Source organism: Colobus angolensis, unplaced genomic scaffold, assembly GCF_000951035.1.
Source record: "Colobus angolensis palliatus isolate OR3802 unplaced genomic scaffold, Cang.pa_1.0 Scaffold48, whole genome shotgun sequence".
NCBI lineage: Eukaryota > Metazoa > Chordata > Mammalia > Primates > Cercopithecidae > Colobus > Colobus angolensis.
In genome coordinates, this window is record NW_012118265.1 from 10,646,581 (window position 1) to 10,667,862 (window position 21,282).

At 35.9% G+C, this 21,282-nt stretch overlaps 1 protein-coding gene and 1 pseudogene across 2 annotated transcripts in view; one reads left to right on the forward strand and one right to left on the reverse strand.

The window, feature by feature from the left end:
• LOC105523992 overlaps positions 1–601 on the reverse strand; it is a 3,196-nt pseudogene extending 2,595 nt beyond the window's left edge.
• The window catches only part of LEKR1 (leucine, glutamate and lysine rich 1), a 214,379-nt gene that overhangs the window by 159,456 nt on the left and 33,641 nt on the right, over positions 1–21,282 (forward strand). For both annotated transcript variants that reach the window (XM_011959017.1, XM_011959018.1), the window contains exons 8-9: positions 2,522–2,599; positions 2,942–3,145. In XM_011959017.1, the coding sequence (XP_011814407.1) occupies positions 2,522–2,599; positions 2,942–3,145 (282 nt within the window). The remainder of the gene's footprint in view (positions 1–2,521; positions 2,600–2,941; positions 3,146–21,282) is intronic.

Genomic DNA, 21,282 nt, shown 5'->3' on the forward strand with positions numbered 1-21,282 from the left:
AGTCTTGATCTCCTGACCTCGTGATCCGCCCGTCTCGGCCTCCCAAAGTGCTGGGATTACAGGCTTGAGCCACCGCGCCTGGCCTAAATGATAACTTTTTAAGATTCCAGATCACGCTCCCTTTTATTAGTTAGGCCTTAGCATTCTACTGTAAGCAAGATCCTACCTTCGTCTATTTATTTATTGTACAGATTCATCAATTCCTTTCTTTTAATGGCTTATAATTTATTACTGTACTGAATTATTGTGGTGCTCAGATTGTCCTAGGCTTAGTAAGTAGAAGCCCCTTCAAACTGGCTCTTCTGACATTAGAACATTATCTCATCATCTTTTGTAAACACTTTGTTACTTTCTGTCATCACAGGATATTTCAGATATACTTACTTTGCCCCAGCCTTGAAATCAGTTATTTCTATGAGTAGTCCTGGTTCCTCTAATAGGAAATGTTAATAGAAGCCCAAATCTGCGTTCTGAATGTGCTCATGTGCTACTTGATTGTAGTGATGGCTCATGGGCATATACATATGTTAAACATACCAAATTATACACTTTAAAGATGTGCAGTGTGTTATACGTCAATACAATACCTTAATAGAGACATTTTTACAAAAACAGGGTAGTGGCAGAGAACTTTTTTTTTTTTTTTTTTGAGACAGAGTCTTGCTCTGTCAGTCACCCAGGCTGGAGTGCAGTGGCGCAATCTCGGCTCACTGCAAGCTCTGCCTCCCAGGTTCACGCCCTTCTCCTGCCTTAGTCTCCCGAGTAGCTGGGACTACAAGCACCCACCAACAAGCCTGGCTAATTTTTTGTATTTTTAGTAGAGACGGGGTTTCACCATGTTAGCCAGGATGGTCTCGATCTCCTGACTTCGTGATCCACCTGCTTCAGCCTCCCAAAGTGCTGGGATTACAGGTGTGAGCCACCGCGCCTGGCGGGCAGAGAACATTTTTAATGGCTTTAAAATAAAAGCAAAGTTAAAATATAGTGTTCAGAGATAAAACTTAGATAATAAAGCCCTAAGGAAAATCAGTGATTACAATATTATTCATGAGAATGGTTACTTTTAGGGAGCGGGGAGTTGGCTATGATTGGAACCAGGGACATAAAGGACTTCTAGAGTAGCTGGTAAGGTTTTGTTTTTTAACCTGGATGGTAATCACCAGAGTATTGTTCTTATAATAATTCGTTATATTATATAATTGTTTTATGTACTTTTCTGTATCTTACAATTTTGTTATATTTTACAATAAAGAAGTTTAAAAATAAATGAATATTGTGCATGTTCATGATGATTTTTACATTATTACTAGAAATTAAAGTCATTCTGCAAGGAGGGCATTGATAATCTTACATATTTCATTGTGTAATTTACAAGCTATTTTAAGATGCATTCAGATTGTGACTTAACTAGTTAATGAGTAGTCTGAATACATTTAAATTGTATATTAAATTTTTAATATATTAACCTTTTGAATATTGTTACAAAACCCAATCATATAAGATCAAGGCAAAGGTTTCTTTCAGTTTTAGATCTTTCGTTTGGTTCTTTTTAATGGTTTTTATTTCCCTGCTGAGATTTCTCATCTTTTTATTAATTAGAATAGATTTTCCTTTATGTCTTTGAGCAGAGTTAATAATTGCTTCTTCAAAAATCTTTGTCTGCCCATTTCAATATACGGGTCATCTCAGAGTCAGTTCCTATTAACTGTCTTTCTCTTTAGAATGAGTCACACTTTTCTGAATACTGTTTTACTGTGTTCTGGACATTGTGAATGTTATGTTATGGAGAGTCTGGATTCTGCTATATTTCTCCAAAAAATATTGTCATCGTTGTTGTTGTTGATAGTGGTGAAGTGGTGTTACTTCACCTCAAATGGCAATCTCTGTCCAGGATAACAGCTCAATCTCAGTTCAGTTCTTTTTCTTTAACTAGGCTGCTTGGAATCTGCTTAATACATGTGTAGTTCAGGGGCAGAATTTATATGGAGTATTTGGGACTCTCTTTCTCTGGCTCTCCCCTTTTCAGCATTCTTTCTTTACTTTCCAACAGCTGTGGTTGCCCCAAATACCATGCCCTCTGGTTCTATGGGCCAGAAAGACTGAAGATTTCTATTTAGTTCCCCTGCAGGGTGCTGACTGGGGGCTGCCTTCAGGCTTAAAATTATTTTTAATAACCCAACCCCATGCTGTCACCTCATTCCAAGTGTCAACTTTTCTCCAGAATCTCCCTGCTTTTGGTCACTTTCCAATACCTTCACATAGGTATTTTAGTGTTTCGGTTTTGTTTATTTGTTTTTGTTTTTTAATGTTGTGCAGAGTTTATACTTTTTATTTACATGCAAATCAGTCTGACAGAAGCTTTGTTGGCCAGTATAGAAGTGAACTGAATGTTTATTTCTTTAAACAAATAATAATATGAAGATGTTAAAAATTTCTTCTATTGATGAGTAAAATAATGCTACGGAAAAACACATACTTTATTTTGAAATTATATATTTGAACTTTTTTTGTATTATTTTAGGAATAAATCTAATGAAGCTGATGACTGTCAAAGAGAACTTAGAAAACTGAAGTTTGAATCCGTTATTTCTGAGTCACAGTATGCATTACCAATTTTTAAATTTATATTTTAATAATTGAACTTAAAACTGTATTTAAGTAATGTTTTATTTTAAAAGGCACTTATTTTTTATTTTCTTATTATTTACATATACAATACCTAATTCAAGCTTATATTGTCTTGCAGTTGGTTATTGCTGTTGCCACTGCCTAGATGGGAAAATTTTAACATTATAGAACCATTCTTTTTTTTAGCATTTTTAATTTTTTAGAGTTACAGTTATAATCTATAATTTCAAATGAGCTCTTAATACATCTTTGATAAATATAAAATGTAGTATATAAAGCATGTTGGTGGGTTTTTTTTCCTATTTCTTTTTAGGCATACTATGCTGCTTAAGGAAAAAGAAGATTCTTTAATGACTTATCAACAAATATATAAAGCATTACAGGAAGAGCTGACTGCAAAAGAAAAGCAAGAAGAAGACATAAAGAGAAGAATTAACCTTGCAGAAAATGAACTGGAGATAACCAAAACTCTTTTGAATCAAACAAGGGAAGAGGTTTTAACACTGAAAAATGAAAGGTGCAGTTAACAATAATTTCTTACAAAAACATTTTTGTTTAAGTTAGTATTCCATATATATTTGAGACATCAGTGTCTGACATATTATAATAGTGAAATCACAGGAATAAAGATATATTTCTCCTACAAAGTCATTGCATCCCACCACCTCATTTTACAAGTGATTAGAATGAAGCTCCAGTGGGTTACGTGACATGGTAAAGTTGCAGTTGGTGAAGGTAGGAATGAAGCCCAAGTTGCATTTGGTGTCAAATTTTTATTGAAAAAGAAAATCAGACCATGTATGATACTTATACTACTAAATTTCACCTGGGTCAGTGATTGATAGATTCTATCATTTTTCCAACAGAAACAACTTTTTATATCACTTTTTCCTTTAATTGGCTCCTACTTTTCTTCTCTCCTCCTTGTCTGTCAGCACATCTTGTTGGAGGATATGGCACAAGCAAAGATACCTCCTTAGCTGGTATCGAGGATACTAAGAAGCACATTGGTCCAGGGTTCCAAGATACTTTTGTTTACTTAATTTGTCTTTAAAATAACCTTATCTTTAATTAATATTTCAACTTTGCTTTCTTTCTTTTTGTTTTCATTTCCCTGCTATGTCTTTGCTCATTCTTTCTGAATCCTTTTGTTTTAAATTTATATCTGATATATAGCACAAATCTTGGGGGGGTTTGTTTGTTTGTTTGTTTCATTGATTTTAAAATCTGGGCTTCTTTAGGAGATTATTTCATTTACATTTACTGATATAATTATTATATTCACTAAGAACACAAGTTTCATAAGGGCAGGAATTTTTGTTTTGTATCATTTTCTGTGCGCAGAAGGCACATGATAGGTTGTTTTTCATTCTTCCTATCATTTTTATATTTTAGTTTATATTTTATTTTATGAATATAATTTAGAAGAGTTACAATCTTTTTTTAGTTCCTCTTTGCAAACCTATTTGCTGAGTCTGGGGAGTGGAGCAGAGGAGTGGGCAGCAGTTATCTTAGAATTAGATTTTTTTTGTCTCAGAACTCTTTCTTGCCAACATTGTTCCCTGGGCATCACATGTGTTTCTATACCAGGCAAGAAGGAAGTCTGTGTAGTTCATAGGGAAAAAGGCTTATCTCTCATCTTTCCTGGGATGATTTTATAAGTACTTATATTCTATTGAATAAGATTAGTAACTGCAGAGCTGATATCCCCGCATCATTTATTCTTTACCCTTCAACACCAAAAGTGTACTTTCTACTAACATGACTATTCCACCCCACCTCCTCTGCCATTTATTAGAAGCTGCAATTTTATAACAATGAAATGTATAAGAGCCAGGCTTATTAATAAAAAAGGAGTGATAGTTGAAAGATTGAGCATGTGTAAGCAGAGGTAAAAATCTATGTATGCTAACGTATATAGTCAGAAAGATTAAAATCAGTTATATATTCCATACAAAAGACACACATCGTACATCTTTGAAAAGACACCATGGAATAAATAAAAATTTTCGAAGTATTTGGTTTAGAACTTTGGTTATCTGAGCAGTTCCTATATTACCTAGAATATCATATTTCCAATGATGCCAGATTAGTTAGGCTTAATTGTTTAGTCAGATGAATGCTGTCTCCTTCACTGAAGTCATTGGGAAGAACCTGTCTTTGTCTAATTGTTTCTGGAACTCTTCTCCAAGGACTGGCTTAAGCACACATTTTAGACTCTTGTCAGTATGACAGATCTTTACCCTTTAGGAATACCTTTGATATTTGAAACAGTCTCAGATAGGTCCAGTGAAAATAAGTCCAGTGAATATGATGGGAAATCAATCTGGGAAATACTATTGGGGATCAAAAATGAAGTAAATTTTTCCCTTTCTTCTATGCTTAATAAATTATCTCTGACTGCAGTTTGAAGAAGGGAGTTTTATGAATGCTTTAAGGATTAGTGACCTCAGTAGAATATATATAGAGCTTTGTTGGGGAATTGCTTTGAAATAGCATACACTTGGATGTATATGTTTTGCCATGTTTTTTAAAAAAATTATGACTGTAATCTTACCCTCTAAGTGTTGATTGAGAAGGACAGTTTCTACCAGCTTTCAGAGAATAGTGACGTCACTGAACTTAACTCCTATTCTTCTTCTTTTCCTTTCTTTTTTTTTCTTGTATTATTGCCCTCGTACCTTCTTTATCCTCTCTGCTTTAGTATATCCAGAATATACATTTACTTAGTAATTGGTGACACTAAGTTTACAGACATGATGTCTGTCACATAATAAAAATTAAAATGACAGGCACAGTGGCTCACACCTGTAAGCCCAGCATTTTGGGAGGCCAAGGCAGGCTGATCACTTGAGGCCAGCAGTTTAAGACTAGCCTGGCCAACATAGTGAAACCCCATCTCTACCAAAACATCAAAATTAGCAGGGCATGGTGGCTCATGCCTATAATCCCAGCTACTCAGAAGGCTGAGGCACAAGAATCGCTTGAACCCGGGAGGCAAAGATTGCAGTCAGCTGAGATCATGCCACTGTCCAGCCTGGGCAACAGAGTGAGACTCTGTCTCAAAATAAATAAATAAATAAATAAAATTTTAAAAAATGTCCTTGTAGACCAGTAGGTTATCATGTAATCATAGGATTACTCCTAAACATAAGGTTTGCCTTTTTATTTTTTCTAGGCTACCTTCATACTTTGCTGCCTTGTCCTCTAACTGCCCAGAGCCTGCCACACATATCCATTCAACAAATATTTATTGAGTGAGTGAATAAATGAATGGATTGCTTTGGGTAATTCAGCCAGTACCCTGGGTACATAGTACCCAGCTTATATACCCTGGGTACATAGTACGTAGCTTATATTTTAAGGGTGGAGACAAACAGTAAACCAAAAAATGTAGAAAACTGACTAGAATAATTATAAATTGTGATAATGGCTATGAAGTAGTAGAAATTGATAGAAGGGGTGCGTGCTTCAGCCAGGGTGGTCGTAAAAGTGACTTCCAAGATGATACTCTGCCCCTTTCCTAAAGGAAGACAAGTGGAAGTTACCAGGCTAAGAGCCAGGGAGGAACTTTACAAGCAAAGGACAAGCTTGGTGAGTTCTGGGAAAGGACAGCAGGGTAGCGTGGCTGATGGCATAGTAAGTGTGAGTGAGGTAGGCAGGGTCACATCATGCAGGGTCTTGCAGGCCTTTGGGAGTTTGGGTGCTGTTCTCAGTACAATGAAGACAAACCATTGAAGGGATTTAAGCAGAAGAGTGACACTATAGAAAGATCATTCTTGATGCTGGATGGAGAAGGTATTGGTAATGGGAGCAAGTCAGGACATTTACTCTTTTGATAAAGGATTTTATAGGTAGTGAAGCCTAAGAGATATGAGAAATATGAGAATCTCCAGCTCCTACCCCTGTCAGTTTCTGTTGGGTTAAGTGTCTATGTCAAGTGGATAGTAGTAAAATAGCCACGGCTTACTCCATGGTGAGCCTCAGGGTTAAAAAGATATTCTGGGACGGGCTCGGTGGCTCACGCCTATGATTCCAGCACTCTGGGAGGCTGAGGTGGGTGGATCACCTGAGGTCAGTGGTTCGCGAACAGGCTGGCCAACATAGTGAAACCCCATCTCTTCTAAAAATACAAAAATTAGCCAAGCGTGGTGGTAGGTGCCTGTAATCCTAGCTACTTGGGAGGCTGAGGCAGGAGAATCATTTGAACCTGGGAGGCAGAGGTTGCAGTGAGCCAAGACCGCACCATTGCACTCCAGCCTGGGCAAGAAGAGCAAAACTCCGTCTCATAAAAAAAAAAAAAGATATTCTGAAGAACAAATGAACTTTGGAAGCTTTTGACATTACTGTCCAAATTTGTCTTGAAACGGTGGTCTTTTGGCTCCAGGGCAACCTGTTATTTGGTCTCTTTTCTAGCTCTGTTTTGGTTCTTTCCCCTTCCCTCCTGTGATCACCTGATAGCAGACATTCCTTAAAATTCACACTTGAACTTGACTTTCCTCTTTCCACTTTTTTCCTTTAGTAAACTGACCCTGTCTCAGCTTAGCAAATTTGCTCTTGAAGCTTTGATTTGAAGCATCAATGAGACTTTTAAATAAGAAATTTCCTTAAGCAGTTGGAGGTGTGAATGTCCCTCCAAAAGAAGCAACTGGGCTCAGGAAACACTTTTAATATAGAGATGCTTGATAATATCATAGGAGATTCTGGTTCAGTAGGTCTAGGTAGTGCCTAGGAATCTGCTACTTGGTAAAGTACCAAACCACTGCTACGGAAGTATTACAACCAACCAGGCTACCAGATGTACTCACCGAAGGCCAGAGCTCAATTCACTCCCACTGACTGTGTGTGCTTTCATAAATCTAAGCAGTGTCAGATATACACCACCCTTACTCCCTGACCCCTCAGGAGAGCAGAGCCCTTGCTGAGGTCACAAATTGTGCAGTTTAGAAGCTATGTAGTTTCAGAAGAGGAGGAAAAGGTATAAAAAGCCAGAGGTGACCCTAGAAAAAACTAGCAGAACTTCTGAATTTGGAGAGATAAGGGAGTTTAATAACTAGGAAATAGTTCATTGATTAGTACAAATCTAGCTATTTGGGCATTGCTTTCTTCCCCACACTCAGCTGACGAAGTGCTAGGTAGAGAAGAATCTTCAATGAAAGGAAGAGAAGTATGTCTTCTGAGATCATGGGATTCTGCAGGTGGAGACAGTCTGGCCAGCTTGATCACGGACACATTGGGACTGATGAGAGGGGTTTCCTTTATGGATGGAGAAGAATGCAGCAAGTCATAAGGATGATGCCAGAGACAAGTGTGGCCATTTTTTAACTTCTTGAAAAGACAGCCCTCAGCTCCCATCCTACTGGGATACAAGGTCACTGTGGCCAAGGCCAGAGCTCTGCCCAGAACTGTGAATGTGCAACACTCCTCCAGGCATATTGTGGGTTAAAAAGGGTTCTGTGGGCTGATGGGGGCACCTAATTCCATCCTTAGGAAAAACTATTTCTCTAGTGAAAAATGTCCTAAATTCTCTATAACAAATGTACAAATATATTTTATAAGGACATATGTGTTTAAGCTTGAAGACTGCCTACATATAGCACTTGGAGAAATTCGCTTACGCACTACCATGTGGCCTACAACCATACAGCCGGAACACACACTGTTTATAATAGCTCTCATACCCTTTGCATTCTTAGATGCTATATTATCTTTATCTTGGTAAACTCCAAGAAAAAATACAGAAAAAGACTTACTGTGATCAATTTGCCCATAACATGATGGGAATAATGAAGAGTGTTGTTAGAGGAAAAGCTTAGTCATAATTAAAGTTAGGTGCAAGTTGCTTATGTGTAAATTATTCTGAGATATAAATAATATACATCTGCATCTGTTTGACAGTCTCTCTACTTATGTATCTTAAATGCAGTTTACTAAATTGCCCCCATTTTCCCATAAAGCATAATTTTTAGGCTACAGGGAAGGATTTTATCCACTTCCTTCACCCCCACCTGCATTTCATTAACTTCTCTTTTGGCCTCTCCTCTCTCCTTCATCTTTTTCTTTTTAGTCAAAAGCTATGAACCCTCACTGATATGGTTTGGCTGTGTCCCCACCGAAATTTCATCTTGAATTGTAGTTCCCATAATCCCCATGTGTCATGGGAGGGACCCAGTGTGGGTGATTGAATAGGAGCAGTTACCGCCGTGCTGTTCTCGTGATAGTGAGTGAGTTCTCATGGTATCTGATGGTTTTATAAGGGGCTTTTCCCCCTCTGCTCAGCACTCACTCCATCCTGCCGCCCTGTGAAGATGGTGTCTGCTTCTCCTTTGCCTTCCTCCATGATTGTAAGTTTACTGAGGCCTCCCCAGCAATGTGGAACTGTGAGTCAATTAAACCTCTTTTCTTTATAAAGTACCCAGTCTCAGGCAGTTCTTTATAGCAGCACGAAAACAGACAGACAATACACTCACTTCAGAAAAGTATACACAAAACCCAACACATTATTTCAAGAGGTTCGTAGAGTCTCCTGTTTTCAAATATATGGCAGGACCTCATGATTAAACATACCTGCTTTCTCATTTTCTCTCTATCCCTTCTTCTGTCTCCTCTCTCCTTCCCTCCCTTTTTCTCCCCTCCCCCTTTCCTTTCTCTTTCTCAAGTTCTGTCACCTATCCACAGGTTTCACAATGAGGAGCCCTCTAAATGTTTCTGTAGACATTATCTTATCTTGTCTTCAAGGAACCCTGTGCACAATGCCATGCACCATTTTGTGAGGCTCAGTGGAAGGGCTAAGGGGGACAGGAGGCCAGCCTGGGCTCTGCTGTCATAGCTACTTGCCAGAGGAAGGGGTTCACTTTTCTTGCATAGGTTTGCAATCCTTACCAAGCCCTGTGTCCATAGGTCTTCCCTCAGACCAAGGGAGCACTTTTTCTAATTCACCAACCCAGAAGAGAAGTCATTTCCAAATTTACACAAAGGCACTGGCTAGCAGAGCTGTGTGGCCTGCCACACCTGCCTCACTGGTGAAGCAGGTGTCATTTTCCACATTTTGGAGATGAGGACATTAATGTTAATTTAACTGAGGCTAAATTTCTTGCTCAGGGTCACATCATTGGCAAAGACATAAATCAAGCTCTGTTGGGTCTGACCTTATAAGTCATGTTCTCTTCTCTACCATTTGCACAATTCCCTCAGTATTTGTCTTGAAGGGCTAAGTTTTGTCATTCTTTATCAGTGTGACATCTTTCTGAACCATGTTGTAACACTGAGTCTTTAGGAGACTCACAGTCCTGCAAAAAGCAATGCTCTTTTTGTGTCCCTTCTCCTCTCCTCTCAATTTCTTGTTCACCCCCACCCCCTCAGTATTCTTCTCTTCACTCAATAAATATGAGATGCTGTCCTCTGATTTCTAGTGCCTTGGTAGAATCAGAAGTAAAGCTATATCTTCAGATGGAAAATAGAATAAAAACAATTCACAGCTACATTCTAAAAATGTAAACTAAGTGTTTAGTTATTTCATTGAGGCTTGTCATATTTTCATAAATTCTAGAAGCAATGACTAGTGATTAGCTATATCTAGTATTAGATATAAAAAAGGATTAAGAAGTGATGCAAGATAAAGTCCATTCTTAATATAAAAAGAATGGACTTTACAATTAGGTAAACACAGAGTAAATCCCAACTTGACCACTGTTAAGCTTGGGCAATTAAGGCTTCTTTTCCCTATCTGTAATGTGGGCATTTTAATAATAGCTATCTTCTTGAGAATTTTAAAATATTGTGCCTGGTAGGTTGTAGGTACTCAGAAAGTATTAGTTTCCTCTCTTTCATCTTTCTTTAGATTGCTAACCCCTTAAAGCACCATGTCGTATTAATTTTTTTCCCTGCACTGGCCATGTAAGATATTCAGTAAATATCTGTTGAATTCATTATTATCTGCTTTACTCCTACAGTTGTAAAGATCAATCCTTGGAGTGATTCCATTTGGATGCTGTTATGGTTAGGCTTTGTGTCCCCACCCAAATCTCATCTTGAATTGTAATTCCCATAATCTCCACATGTCAAGGGAGAGCCTAGATGGAGGTAATTGAATCATGGGGGCAGTTTCCCCCATGCTGTTCTTGTAATCGTGAGTGAGTTCTCATGACATCTAATGGCTTTATAAGGGGCTCTTCCCCCTTTTCTTGGCACATCTCCTTCCTGCTACATTGTAAAGAATGTGCCTTGCTTCCTCTTCATCTTCTGCCATGATTTGCCATAAGTTTCCTGAGGCCTTCCCCAGCCATGCTCAACTATGAGTCAATTAAACCTCTTTGCTTCATAAATTACCCTGTCTCAGGTATGTCTTTGTAGCAGTGTTCAAACATACTAATGCAGATGCTAATCTGTTAGTTTAAAGCATTATGAAATGTTCTAAGTAATAATTGAAAACAATAAATCTTGTCAGGTTTTTTTCTCCAAAACTCACCTCTTTCTCTGATTTCCTATACATCAACAGCTCTCAGAACAAGAGGCTTGCCAAGCTTCTTATGTTATCACACACTTACTGCTTTTAACAGAGGCAGGAGTTATGGCAAAATCAAAATTATCTCTTTGATTGACAATGTGAAGACATCTCTAAAAGAACAACTTGTGAAACAGAATTTAAAACTGTCATTTTGGCATTATGGTTTGACATTTGTTTGCAGTTATGTTTTTAACTGCAATTAAGAGAATCTGGATTCGCATGTACATAAGAAATTAAGATTCTCATTTTCTTTTTGGTCCAAGAATTTAATAAAGTTTTAAAAATAAATACTCTTAATTGTGAATAAGTCCTAATTTATCCATTGTGGCAACTCCAAAAAATTAAATTTTAAATCTATCTGGTGAAATTTCAGGGTAGAATGTCGACAGCCACACCTCCATCTGAGATATGCAAAGCAAAGACAGCATGACATACTGCTGGCTGGCATAAGCTTGAGCTAGCTTTGTCACTTGTGAATCATGTCACCTCAGATAGTCATTTATCACTCAGGTCTTCATTTCTTCTAAAACTGAGGGAGTTGTATTAACATATTTCTAAGGAATGAAAAGAAAGAACCACTATATCCCCAGAGAATAAAACAGTGCCAGACACATAGTCAGCACTCAATATTTGCTGTAAGGGATTGATACATGCATGGATGAGAATGAATTTAATTTCTGTCAAACAACTGAGCACGGAATTTAAAACTGGGAAGCTCCAGTTTTTCTTTCAGGCCAGAGAGCTTTTGACTTTCAAAAATCAGACCTAGGAGTACAATGAGAACTCCGGGATTCCAGTGGTAATCTTCTTTATTAAATTCTTAGTAAAATTTAAATTTAAGATCTAAATCTGTGTTGTTTCCTATAATTCTAAAACATCAATATCTCTTGAACTGATTCTAGAGAAAAGTCAGATAACTAAATAGCTATACATTTTCAGCTACTTATAACATGGAAAAATATGTACTGTGCCTTTATAATATTTTATTTCTCATCATTCCTCTAAATTTCTAGCAAAAATCCTGCTTGAGTCAGAGTTGGTCCTTCATAGTTTTTTCAACACAAGATTGTTTTCTCTTTACCAATGTCCTAAGATTGTTTTATGTGTGTGAGCACCCTCATGGTTATACTCTACAAGTGTGATTTTTATTTTTGGAATCTAGATTATCTTTTTCACACATATAATCATTCCTGTGTACGTTACTCACTGCCCATTCCATTCTAATTAAGAACAATGAGTGCATATAACATCATGTATAATTATTCTTTCTGCTTTATCCCATTAAAGAGTCTCACTGAAGATTTCTTAGAGTCAGGAATGGAGGCTCAGCAGGGAATCAAGGAGGTATAAAAGCCCTTCTCATTTCTGTCACCATAATATCAAGCAAAATTATCATCACAGATACAAATTTATATTTTCATAACAATTTGCTCAAAATACTATATACTTTATTAGAAATGTCATAAAGAACTTCACAATTCCTGGAAAATTCAGTGGATAATCATCACTTCATTAACATTGTTTGCATCCTAGCTTACTATATTTTAGCTGCTATAATCTACTAGACTTTTAAAGTTTTTCTTCTAAAAAGTTACATTTAACATGAGTTCCATGCACTGAGTCCATCAGAGGAATGCATTTGGAATGGATTCTACTTTTTATGGTATCAAAATTGTAACTATATCCAGGGAGACTGAAATTCAAGCATCTCAAATATTCAGTACCATCTACTTTATAGTAAAGGTAGCTTCTAATGTATTCACAGGCACTCTCAGGAGATGCTCATTTGGATTTTCTTTTCTTTTTTTTTTTTTTTTTTTTGAGGCAGAGTCTCGCTCTGTCTCGCCCGGACTGGAGTGCAGTGGCGGGATCTCAGCTCACTGCAAGCTCCGCCTCCCGGGTTTACGCCATTCTCCTGCCTCAGCCTCCGGAGTAGCTGGGACTACAGGCGCCCGCCACCTCGCCCGGCTAGTTTTTGTATTTTTAGTAGAGACGGGGTTTCACCGTGTTAGCCAGGATGGTCTCGATCTCCTGACCTCGTGATCCGCCCGTCTCGGCCTCCCAAAGTGCTGGGATTACAGGCTTGAGCCACCGCGCCCGGCCTGGATTTTCTAATCAATAAGACTTATTTTCCAACAAGAAACCTAATTTAAGAAATTAAGTGGATCAAATTGTTAGGCTGTCTGGACACTTCTATCAAGCATGTGACTAGACACATTTATTCTATGATCCTGGCGTTTTGAAAACCAGGTGAAGTGCTACTTTATTTTCATTGACAGTTGCTCCTTAGCTTGATCAAGTTACTATCATGATATTCTCATATTATTGCTAAAACTGTATAGTATCACTTATAGGAAGATGTTGTATTAGTTTCCTATTGCTGCTATAATAAATGTCCACAAATTTAGTGACTTAAAATGACACAAATTTATTGTCTTACAGTTCTGGAGGTCAGAAGTTCAAATGAATCTTAAAGGGCTAAAATCAAGGTGTCAGCAGGGCTGGTTCCCTCTGCAGGATCCAGAGAAGACATTCCTTACCTCTTCCATCTGTTACAAGTTATCAGCATCCCTTAGCTCCTGGCCTCATGAATCCAATCTCTGTTTCATTGTCATATAACCTTCCCCCACACTAACCCTCTTGCATCCCTCCTATAAGAGGACCCTAGTAATTACCCTTAGGGCCCATCCAGATAATTCAAGATAATCTCCTCACCTCAAGATCCTTAACTTTATCACATCTACGAAGTCCCTTTTCCCACATAAGGAAACATACTCACAGATTCAGATATGGACATCTTTGGAGGCAATTATTCAGCCTATCACAACTGTGATAAGCTAAAAATGTCTATTATCAACCCTATAGCAACCACTAAAATAAAACTAAACAAAGAGCTATAGCTAATAAGCCAACAAAAAGATAAAATTGAATCATAAAATATGCAAAATCCAAAAGAAAACGGAAAGAAGGGAAAGGGAAGAAAAAGCAGATGGGAAAAATAGGAAACAAATGGCAAAATGGTAGATTTAAGCCTAACTATATCAATGATTAAATTAAATGTAAATTGTCTAAACATTCTAATTAAAATGCAGAGATTATCAGAGTGTATAAGAAAGTAAGATTTAGATATATGCTGCCTGCAGAAAACGTATTTTAAATATAAAGACATATGAGGTCAAAAATAAAAGAATGGGAAAAGATCTAACACTCTGACCCTAATCAGAAAGCTGTAATGGGTTTACAAAGTAGATTTCAGAACCAAAAACTTACCGGAAGTAAAGAAGTTCATTTTATAATTATAAGTAGGTCAATTCATCAGGAGGACATAACAGTTCTAAATATTTGTACATCTAATAACAGACCTTAAAAATATAGGAAGCAAAAGCTGGATGGAATTCCAAGAAGTAGGCAAATTCACAATTATTGTTAAAGATGTCAATACCCCCTCTTAATAGCTGATAAAGCAAGTAATAGGACAATCAGTAGGCTGTAGAAGACTTGAACTTTGTAATCAATTAACCTAATTGACATTTGTACAACATTTCACCCAACAACAGCAGAATACACATTTCCCCCCCTTCCCCGGGGTTATGCAGATTACTCATTGAGACAGACTGTATAATTGGGACATGAAATAAAGCCAAAGAAATTTTAAAGGATTTAAATAATACAATACAATAATACAATATTAAATAATAATTTAAATAGTACAGTATGTTCTCTTCTCACAGTGTAATTAATGTAGAAATCAAATACAGAAAATTATCTGGACAGTCCCCTAAATATTTGTAAATTATATAACAATTCTAAATAAGACAGTGGTCAAATAAAATATCAAAAGGGAAATTAGAAAGTATTTTGAACTAAGTGAAAATAAAAACATCAAAATTTATGGGATGTCACCAAAGAAAAACTTAGGGACAAATGTCTATGTGGAAAAAAAAAAAATTCAGCTTCCACTTTAGGAAATTAGAAGAAGAGGTGAGAGAAAAAATCCCAAGATAGGCAGAAGAAAGTAAAAAATATCAGAGTTGTAATCAATGGAAAACAGAAAAACAATAGACAATATCAGTAAAACAAAAATTTGTTTCTTTGAGATCAATAAAATTAATAAACCTCAAGGTAGACTAATCAGGAATAAAAAAGAGAAGTCAAAAATTCCTAATATCAGAAATAAGAGGGATGATACTACTACAGATCCGTCAGATATTAAGGTGATAATAGAGAAATATTATGAACAGCTTTATAATAAATATTATGAACAGCTTTATGTCATTAATTTTGACAACTCTGATGAAATGGACAAAATTTTTTAAACAAACTACCAAAGCTCACTAAAGAAGAAATAGATAACGTGAATAAGTCTATATCTTTTAAAGAAATTGAATTTGTAATTTAAAGTCTTCTCACAAAGAAAACTTCCAGCCCAGAGGTTTTACCAGTGAATTTTACCAAACATTTAAAGAAAAAATAATACTATTTATACTCAAACTGTTCCTGAAAATTGAATAAGAAAGAGCAGTTCCCATCTTAATTTATGAAGTCAGTATTACTCTGATAACAAAACCTGACAAAGACATAACAAGAAAATTAACAGACCAACATTTCGAATGAGCATTGATACAAAAATTCTAAACAAAATTTTAGCAAACTGAAGGGGCTAAAATCAAGATAACATATAAAAAGGAAATAAATCATGAATAAGTGGAGTTTATCATAAGAGTATAGGATTAGTTTAACATAAAAATCAATGACATTCAACAGATAAAAGTGACAAATTCAGCTTCATCAAAATTAAAAACTTATTCTTCAAAAGACACTTTAAGAGAATGAAAATAAAAACCACAGACTGGAATAATATATTTGCAAAGGATCTATATAATAAAGGAGTTTTTCTATAATATACAATGATATTTAGAAACTCAGTTATATGAACATAAACATCCTAATAAAAAATGAACAAAAGACTTGAATAGACACCACCAAATATATGCAAATGACCAATAAAATAAGCACATAAAGTGATGCTCCGTATCATTACTCATTAGGGAAGTGCAAACTAAAACCACAATGAGATACTACTATACATTTTTAGAATATATAAAAACTTAAAACCTGAAAGTATCAAGTGTTTACAAAGATAGGGAGGAACTTGAACTCATAATCTACTGATGGGCAAACAGTACAAGTTATTAGAAAAAGAGTTTGGAAGTTTCTTTAAAAGTTAAATGTATACCTATCTTGTTACCCAGCCATTTTATGCCTATGTATTTACTCAAGACAAATGAAACCATATATCAATACAAAAACTTGTACACAGATATTGAAAGCAGCTTAATTTGTAATAGCCAAAATATATACAACAACCTAAATGTTAACCAACAGATGAATAGATGAACAGATTGCAGTGTATCTGTACAATGGAATACTACTCGGCAATAAAAATGAATGAACTATCAATAAGGTACAACCTGGATGAATCTAAAATAATTACGCTGAGTAAAAGATGCCAGACAAAAAAAAAGAATATACTGTATGACTTCAGAATCATATATTTTCAGAATATACAGTATTTCAGAATATATTTCAGAATATATCTACATATCCAGAAAATGCAGACTAATCTATAGTGACAGAAATCAAAGCATTGATTGCCTGGAGGAGAGGGCCTGAATTACAAAGAGGTGGCTGGGCGTGGTGGCTCACGCCTGTAATCCCAGCACTTTGGGAGGCTGAGGCAGGCAGATCATGAGGTCAAGAGATCGAGACCATCCTGGCAAACATGATGAAACCCCGTCTCTACTAAAAAATACAAAAAAATTAGCCAGGCATGGTGGCGGGTGCCTGTAGTCCCAGCTGCTTGGGAGATTGAGGCAGGAGAATGGCGTGAACCTGGGAGGCGGAGCTAGCAGTGAGCAGAGGTGGCACCACTGCACTCCAGCCTGGGCCACAGAGTGAGACTCTGTCTCAAATAAATAAATAAATAAATAAATAAATAAATAAACAAAGAGGCAACCCCCTTAACCACTCACCAACATCTACAGACCATAAGGAAGTTGAGAAAGCTGTTGGTGTCTCAAGGGCAAAACCTAATAGCTTCTTCAGACGTGGCCAAGCCAGGTAATGAAAAAGAGGCACATTTCAGACAGGAAAGCTAGGAGCTATGGCAAAAATTGAACTTAGAAATTACTGTCAGTAAAAAGAATCACAGTCCAAGCAAGAAATGTTTCCGTCCTTTAGGGTAGGTTTCCTGTGGAATTTCAGAGTTGTGATGGAGTCCATTGGTGCCAGTTAGGTGACTTACAGTGCACCTCCCAGTGAGAGGACAATGCTATCCACACCTGATTGCTATCAGACTTCGTCAATTGATTTGTTCTGCCCTTGAAATGTGAGAGAAGTGATATATACCACTTCCAAGTAGAAGCTTTAAGAGATTCTATGTTTTGACTTTGTTTTCTTTTGTTTCTTGCCACAATAACAGCATTCTCAAGTAAGAGCTGCTCCCTGGGCTATATCCCAAAATGTGGAGCAAGGAAGGAGATAACACCTAATCCAAGAAAAATAAACTTTGGTATTGTAAGCCACTGAGAGTATATACATGTTAAATTTAAGATGTTTCTAAAATAAAGTAAAACAGTCAGGTGGAGAGTTGGATAAATGAATCAGATACTCAGGAACAGATCTGAGCTAGAGATAAAATTTGGGAGCTGTCATCAGCTAGATTGCATTAGAGGAAGATGACTCTGCAAAAGAGACAGGAATGGCCAGATGTTTGGAAGAAAGCCCTGAGTAAAATTTTTAATGTATTCTCACTTTTGCTGTCCTCATTCTTTATTCCTTTCGCTTCACTTCCATTTTTCCAGCCTAGAGACTAATGTGCAAGCATCAAGCCTGCTGGGTCTGCCTCACACGTTAATAGATCTCCTTTTTACATTTGCTGGATTTTGAGCACAATTTGAACAGTGACTCTTCCTTCCTAATTCACCTCTATTATCTCCAGGGCTAGATGACACTGCCTTGTTCAGAGAGGACAGTAAACCCCACCACTCAGGAGAGAGACCGACAAGTCACCTGCACATTCCTTCACCTTGGTTTTTACCTTGAATTCTCTTTCTTCCACGTGCACATTCTACTCTGTGCTCTGGCTATATCAATAATTGTTTTTCTTTATAAGTTTTGAGTAGATACATTGAAGGTTTGTATAGGTATCAAATATAAAGAGCTACAATACAGTGAACATCTGTATCAACCACGTGGTTTAGGAAAAAGAACCTTACCATTATCTTTGAAGTTTTCTTTTGCTTCTCCCCAGTTCCATCTCATTTGCTCCTTCCTCAGAGAAAACCACCAGCCTGCATTTTGTGGTTCTCAACAAATGAGGAATAGAAGGAAACTTCCTAAAACCGATAAAGAGCATCTACAAAAACCTACAGATAACATCTATTGTGTCCATGTTTCTCTATATAATTTTACCAAGCATTTTTGTATTCCTAAAGAATGTTAGATTTTGCATGATTTTATCTTCACATAAATAAAATCATTCCATATGTATCATTCTAATTTGTTCTTTGTGCTCAATATTATGTTCCTGGGACTTGTTTATAAAGTTTCATGTAGCTGATGATTATTCATTTCTTCATCTATATTGTATGTTAAGGTATACCACAATTTATGCTGCTTTAACCTTATTCCATTCATTTTGATAGTAATTAATAATTTCATTATTGTTCAGTTTGAAGTATATTAAAATACCAATTGTGATTTTTATTTGACTCATGAACTATTCAAAAATACATTCAAAAAAATTTTCAAATACCTGAAGCTATTTATCTTTTGTTACGGACATTTCTTTGTTTTCATGGAATATACATTATCACAGTGCTGTTCTGTAGAAGTATTATGTTATACTTCTACATATGTAATTTTAAAATGCTTAGTTGCCACATTAAAGACTAAAAATAAACAAGTAAAATCAATTTTAATTATTTAACCCAAACTATCCAAAATATTATTTAAATATGTAATTGTCTTTAAAATGTTATCACAGGTATTTAGATTTTTTGTACTAAATTTTCAAATTGGTGTGTATTCTACATTTATAGCACATCTTAACTTGAACTGGCCACATTTTAACTGCTCAATAGTTACATGAAACTAGTGGCTACCATATTGAATAATGCAGGTTATAGTATAACCATTGCTTGAAATTAGCTAAAACTTACTTTTTGTCCTAGAAGTCAATTCCATATAAGCTGGAAAATAATGATGTATTTATCCACTAATTGGGTACAAGATTCTAGATGTTAACCTTAAATCTGTCTTATGAACCTTAAGTCTCCTGTATCTTTAATGAACTATTTATTTGCTTGACCCTGGACTGCTACATTACACAACTGTAGCAAAGACATTCACATAGCAGTCTAGAGTTGTGCAGTTTATACTTCCATTGACATATGTGGTGGTCCTGGGCTGATTTATCTATAACTGAGAAATCTATGGTAGATTCCACCACTAAGGTGTGGATTTAAGAATTTCTTTGTACAGTTATATCAAGTTTTGCTTTATATATTTTGAGGCTATTTTAATAGGCACATATAAGTTTAGAACATTCATAGTAAATTAAACTTACCATAATTATCAACTATTCATGTTATCTATTTCTTCTTTAGTGAGCTTTGTTGGTTGTTTAAAATATTTTGTCCATTTCATCAGAGTTGTCAAAATTAATGACATAAAGCTGTTCATAATATTTATTATAAAGCTGCTCATAATATTTCTCTATTATCATCTTAATATCTGAGGGATCTATAGTAGTATCATCACTCTTATTTCTGATATTAGTAATTTCTGACTTCTCTTTTTTATTCCTGATTAGTCTACCTTGAGGTTTATTTTATTGATCTCAAAGAAACAAATTTTTGTTTTACTGATATTGTCTATTGTTTTTCTGTTTTCCATTGATTACAACTCTGATATTTTTTACTTTCTTCTGCCTATCTTGGGTCTTGGTATTAGGAAAGGAGGAAATAGTTTGAGGTTACCCCAAAGAAGTAGACTATGTAGAACTTGCTACTGCATGGTTGTGGTAGAAGAGAGAGAAGGAAATGTCAGAGATGATTCAAACCTTCAGAAATGACCCTTGAAGGTTTTCAGAAGTCAGGAGGAAAGAAAAGATTGTAGGAGATGATATTTAATTTGGTTTTTGATGTATAAAATTTTTGGTGTTCATGGACCATTAGGGTGGAGATGTTGAACACACAATTATAAATGAAAGTCACAGGTTTTTGCAGGAGGGTCAGAGCTAAAAGGAAAAGAGTGATGATGGAAAACAAAAAGATTAGGAGAATGAATGAGCAATAGAGAAGAATCACACGCATAGAACATAAGAAGAATCATAGTGATCATGCAAGAGGAAAGGGTCCCTGATCAATAAGCATACTTTTGCTGCTACTACTGATTTTTTATCTTAATTTCAGTGCCCCTGTGAAATTCTCTCTTGAATTTCCTCCTGTCCTTACTTCCATCCAGAGGATCACAAGCTAAGCATTAAGATCTACTTACGTGGATTAAGATAATAAAGTGATCTTTATTTTTTTGAATTTCTAATATGTTTTATGCTATATTGCATCCCTGACATAACACAGCTCTCTACTTAATTTGGTTTGTTCCTATCAATATTTGAGATAAGTAAAAGAAAAGAAAATTTCACAGGAACTGCTAACATGTATTGGCTTAATGGCATATCCCAACATATTTTCCTTTTTTAAAGAAACCAAATATTGTCTGGTGCTATTTTAGAATTTAGTCATATACTTTTTGAACCACAACTTATGACATTTTATTTTATTTTTTGCACACATGAATAGCCAGAAGGCATTTTATTGTATTTGTGACTCTGCATATGTTGTTAGTGTTTATTGCCAAAATAATATCTTACTACTTATTAAGCAAAAATTGAGCCTGGGAAAAATACCATATATGCAGCACTTGTAAATTGCTGTTAATAGTTAAAATGATAATGTAGTAGCAGCATATATACTGCTAAAGAAAATAAACAGACTAAGTTTTGAAGTAATATCTTCTGACCCAGGAACTACAACTTAGGAATTGTGTTGTAAGTATTGACTCATTTGTCGGGTTTATGATTT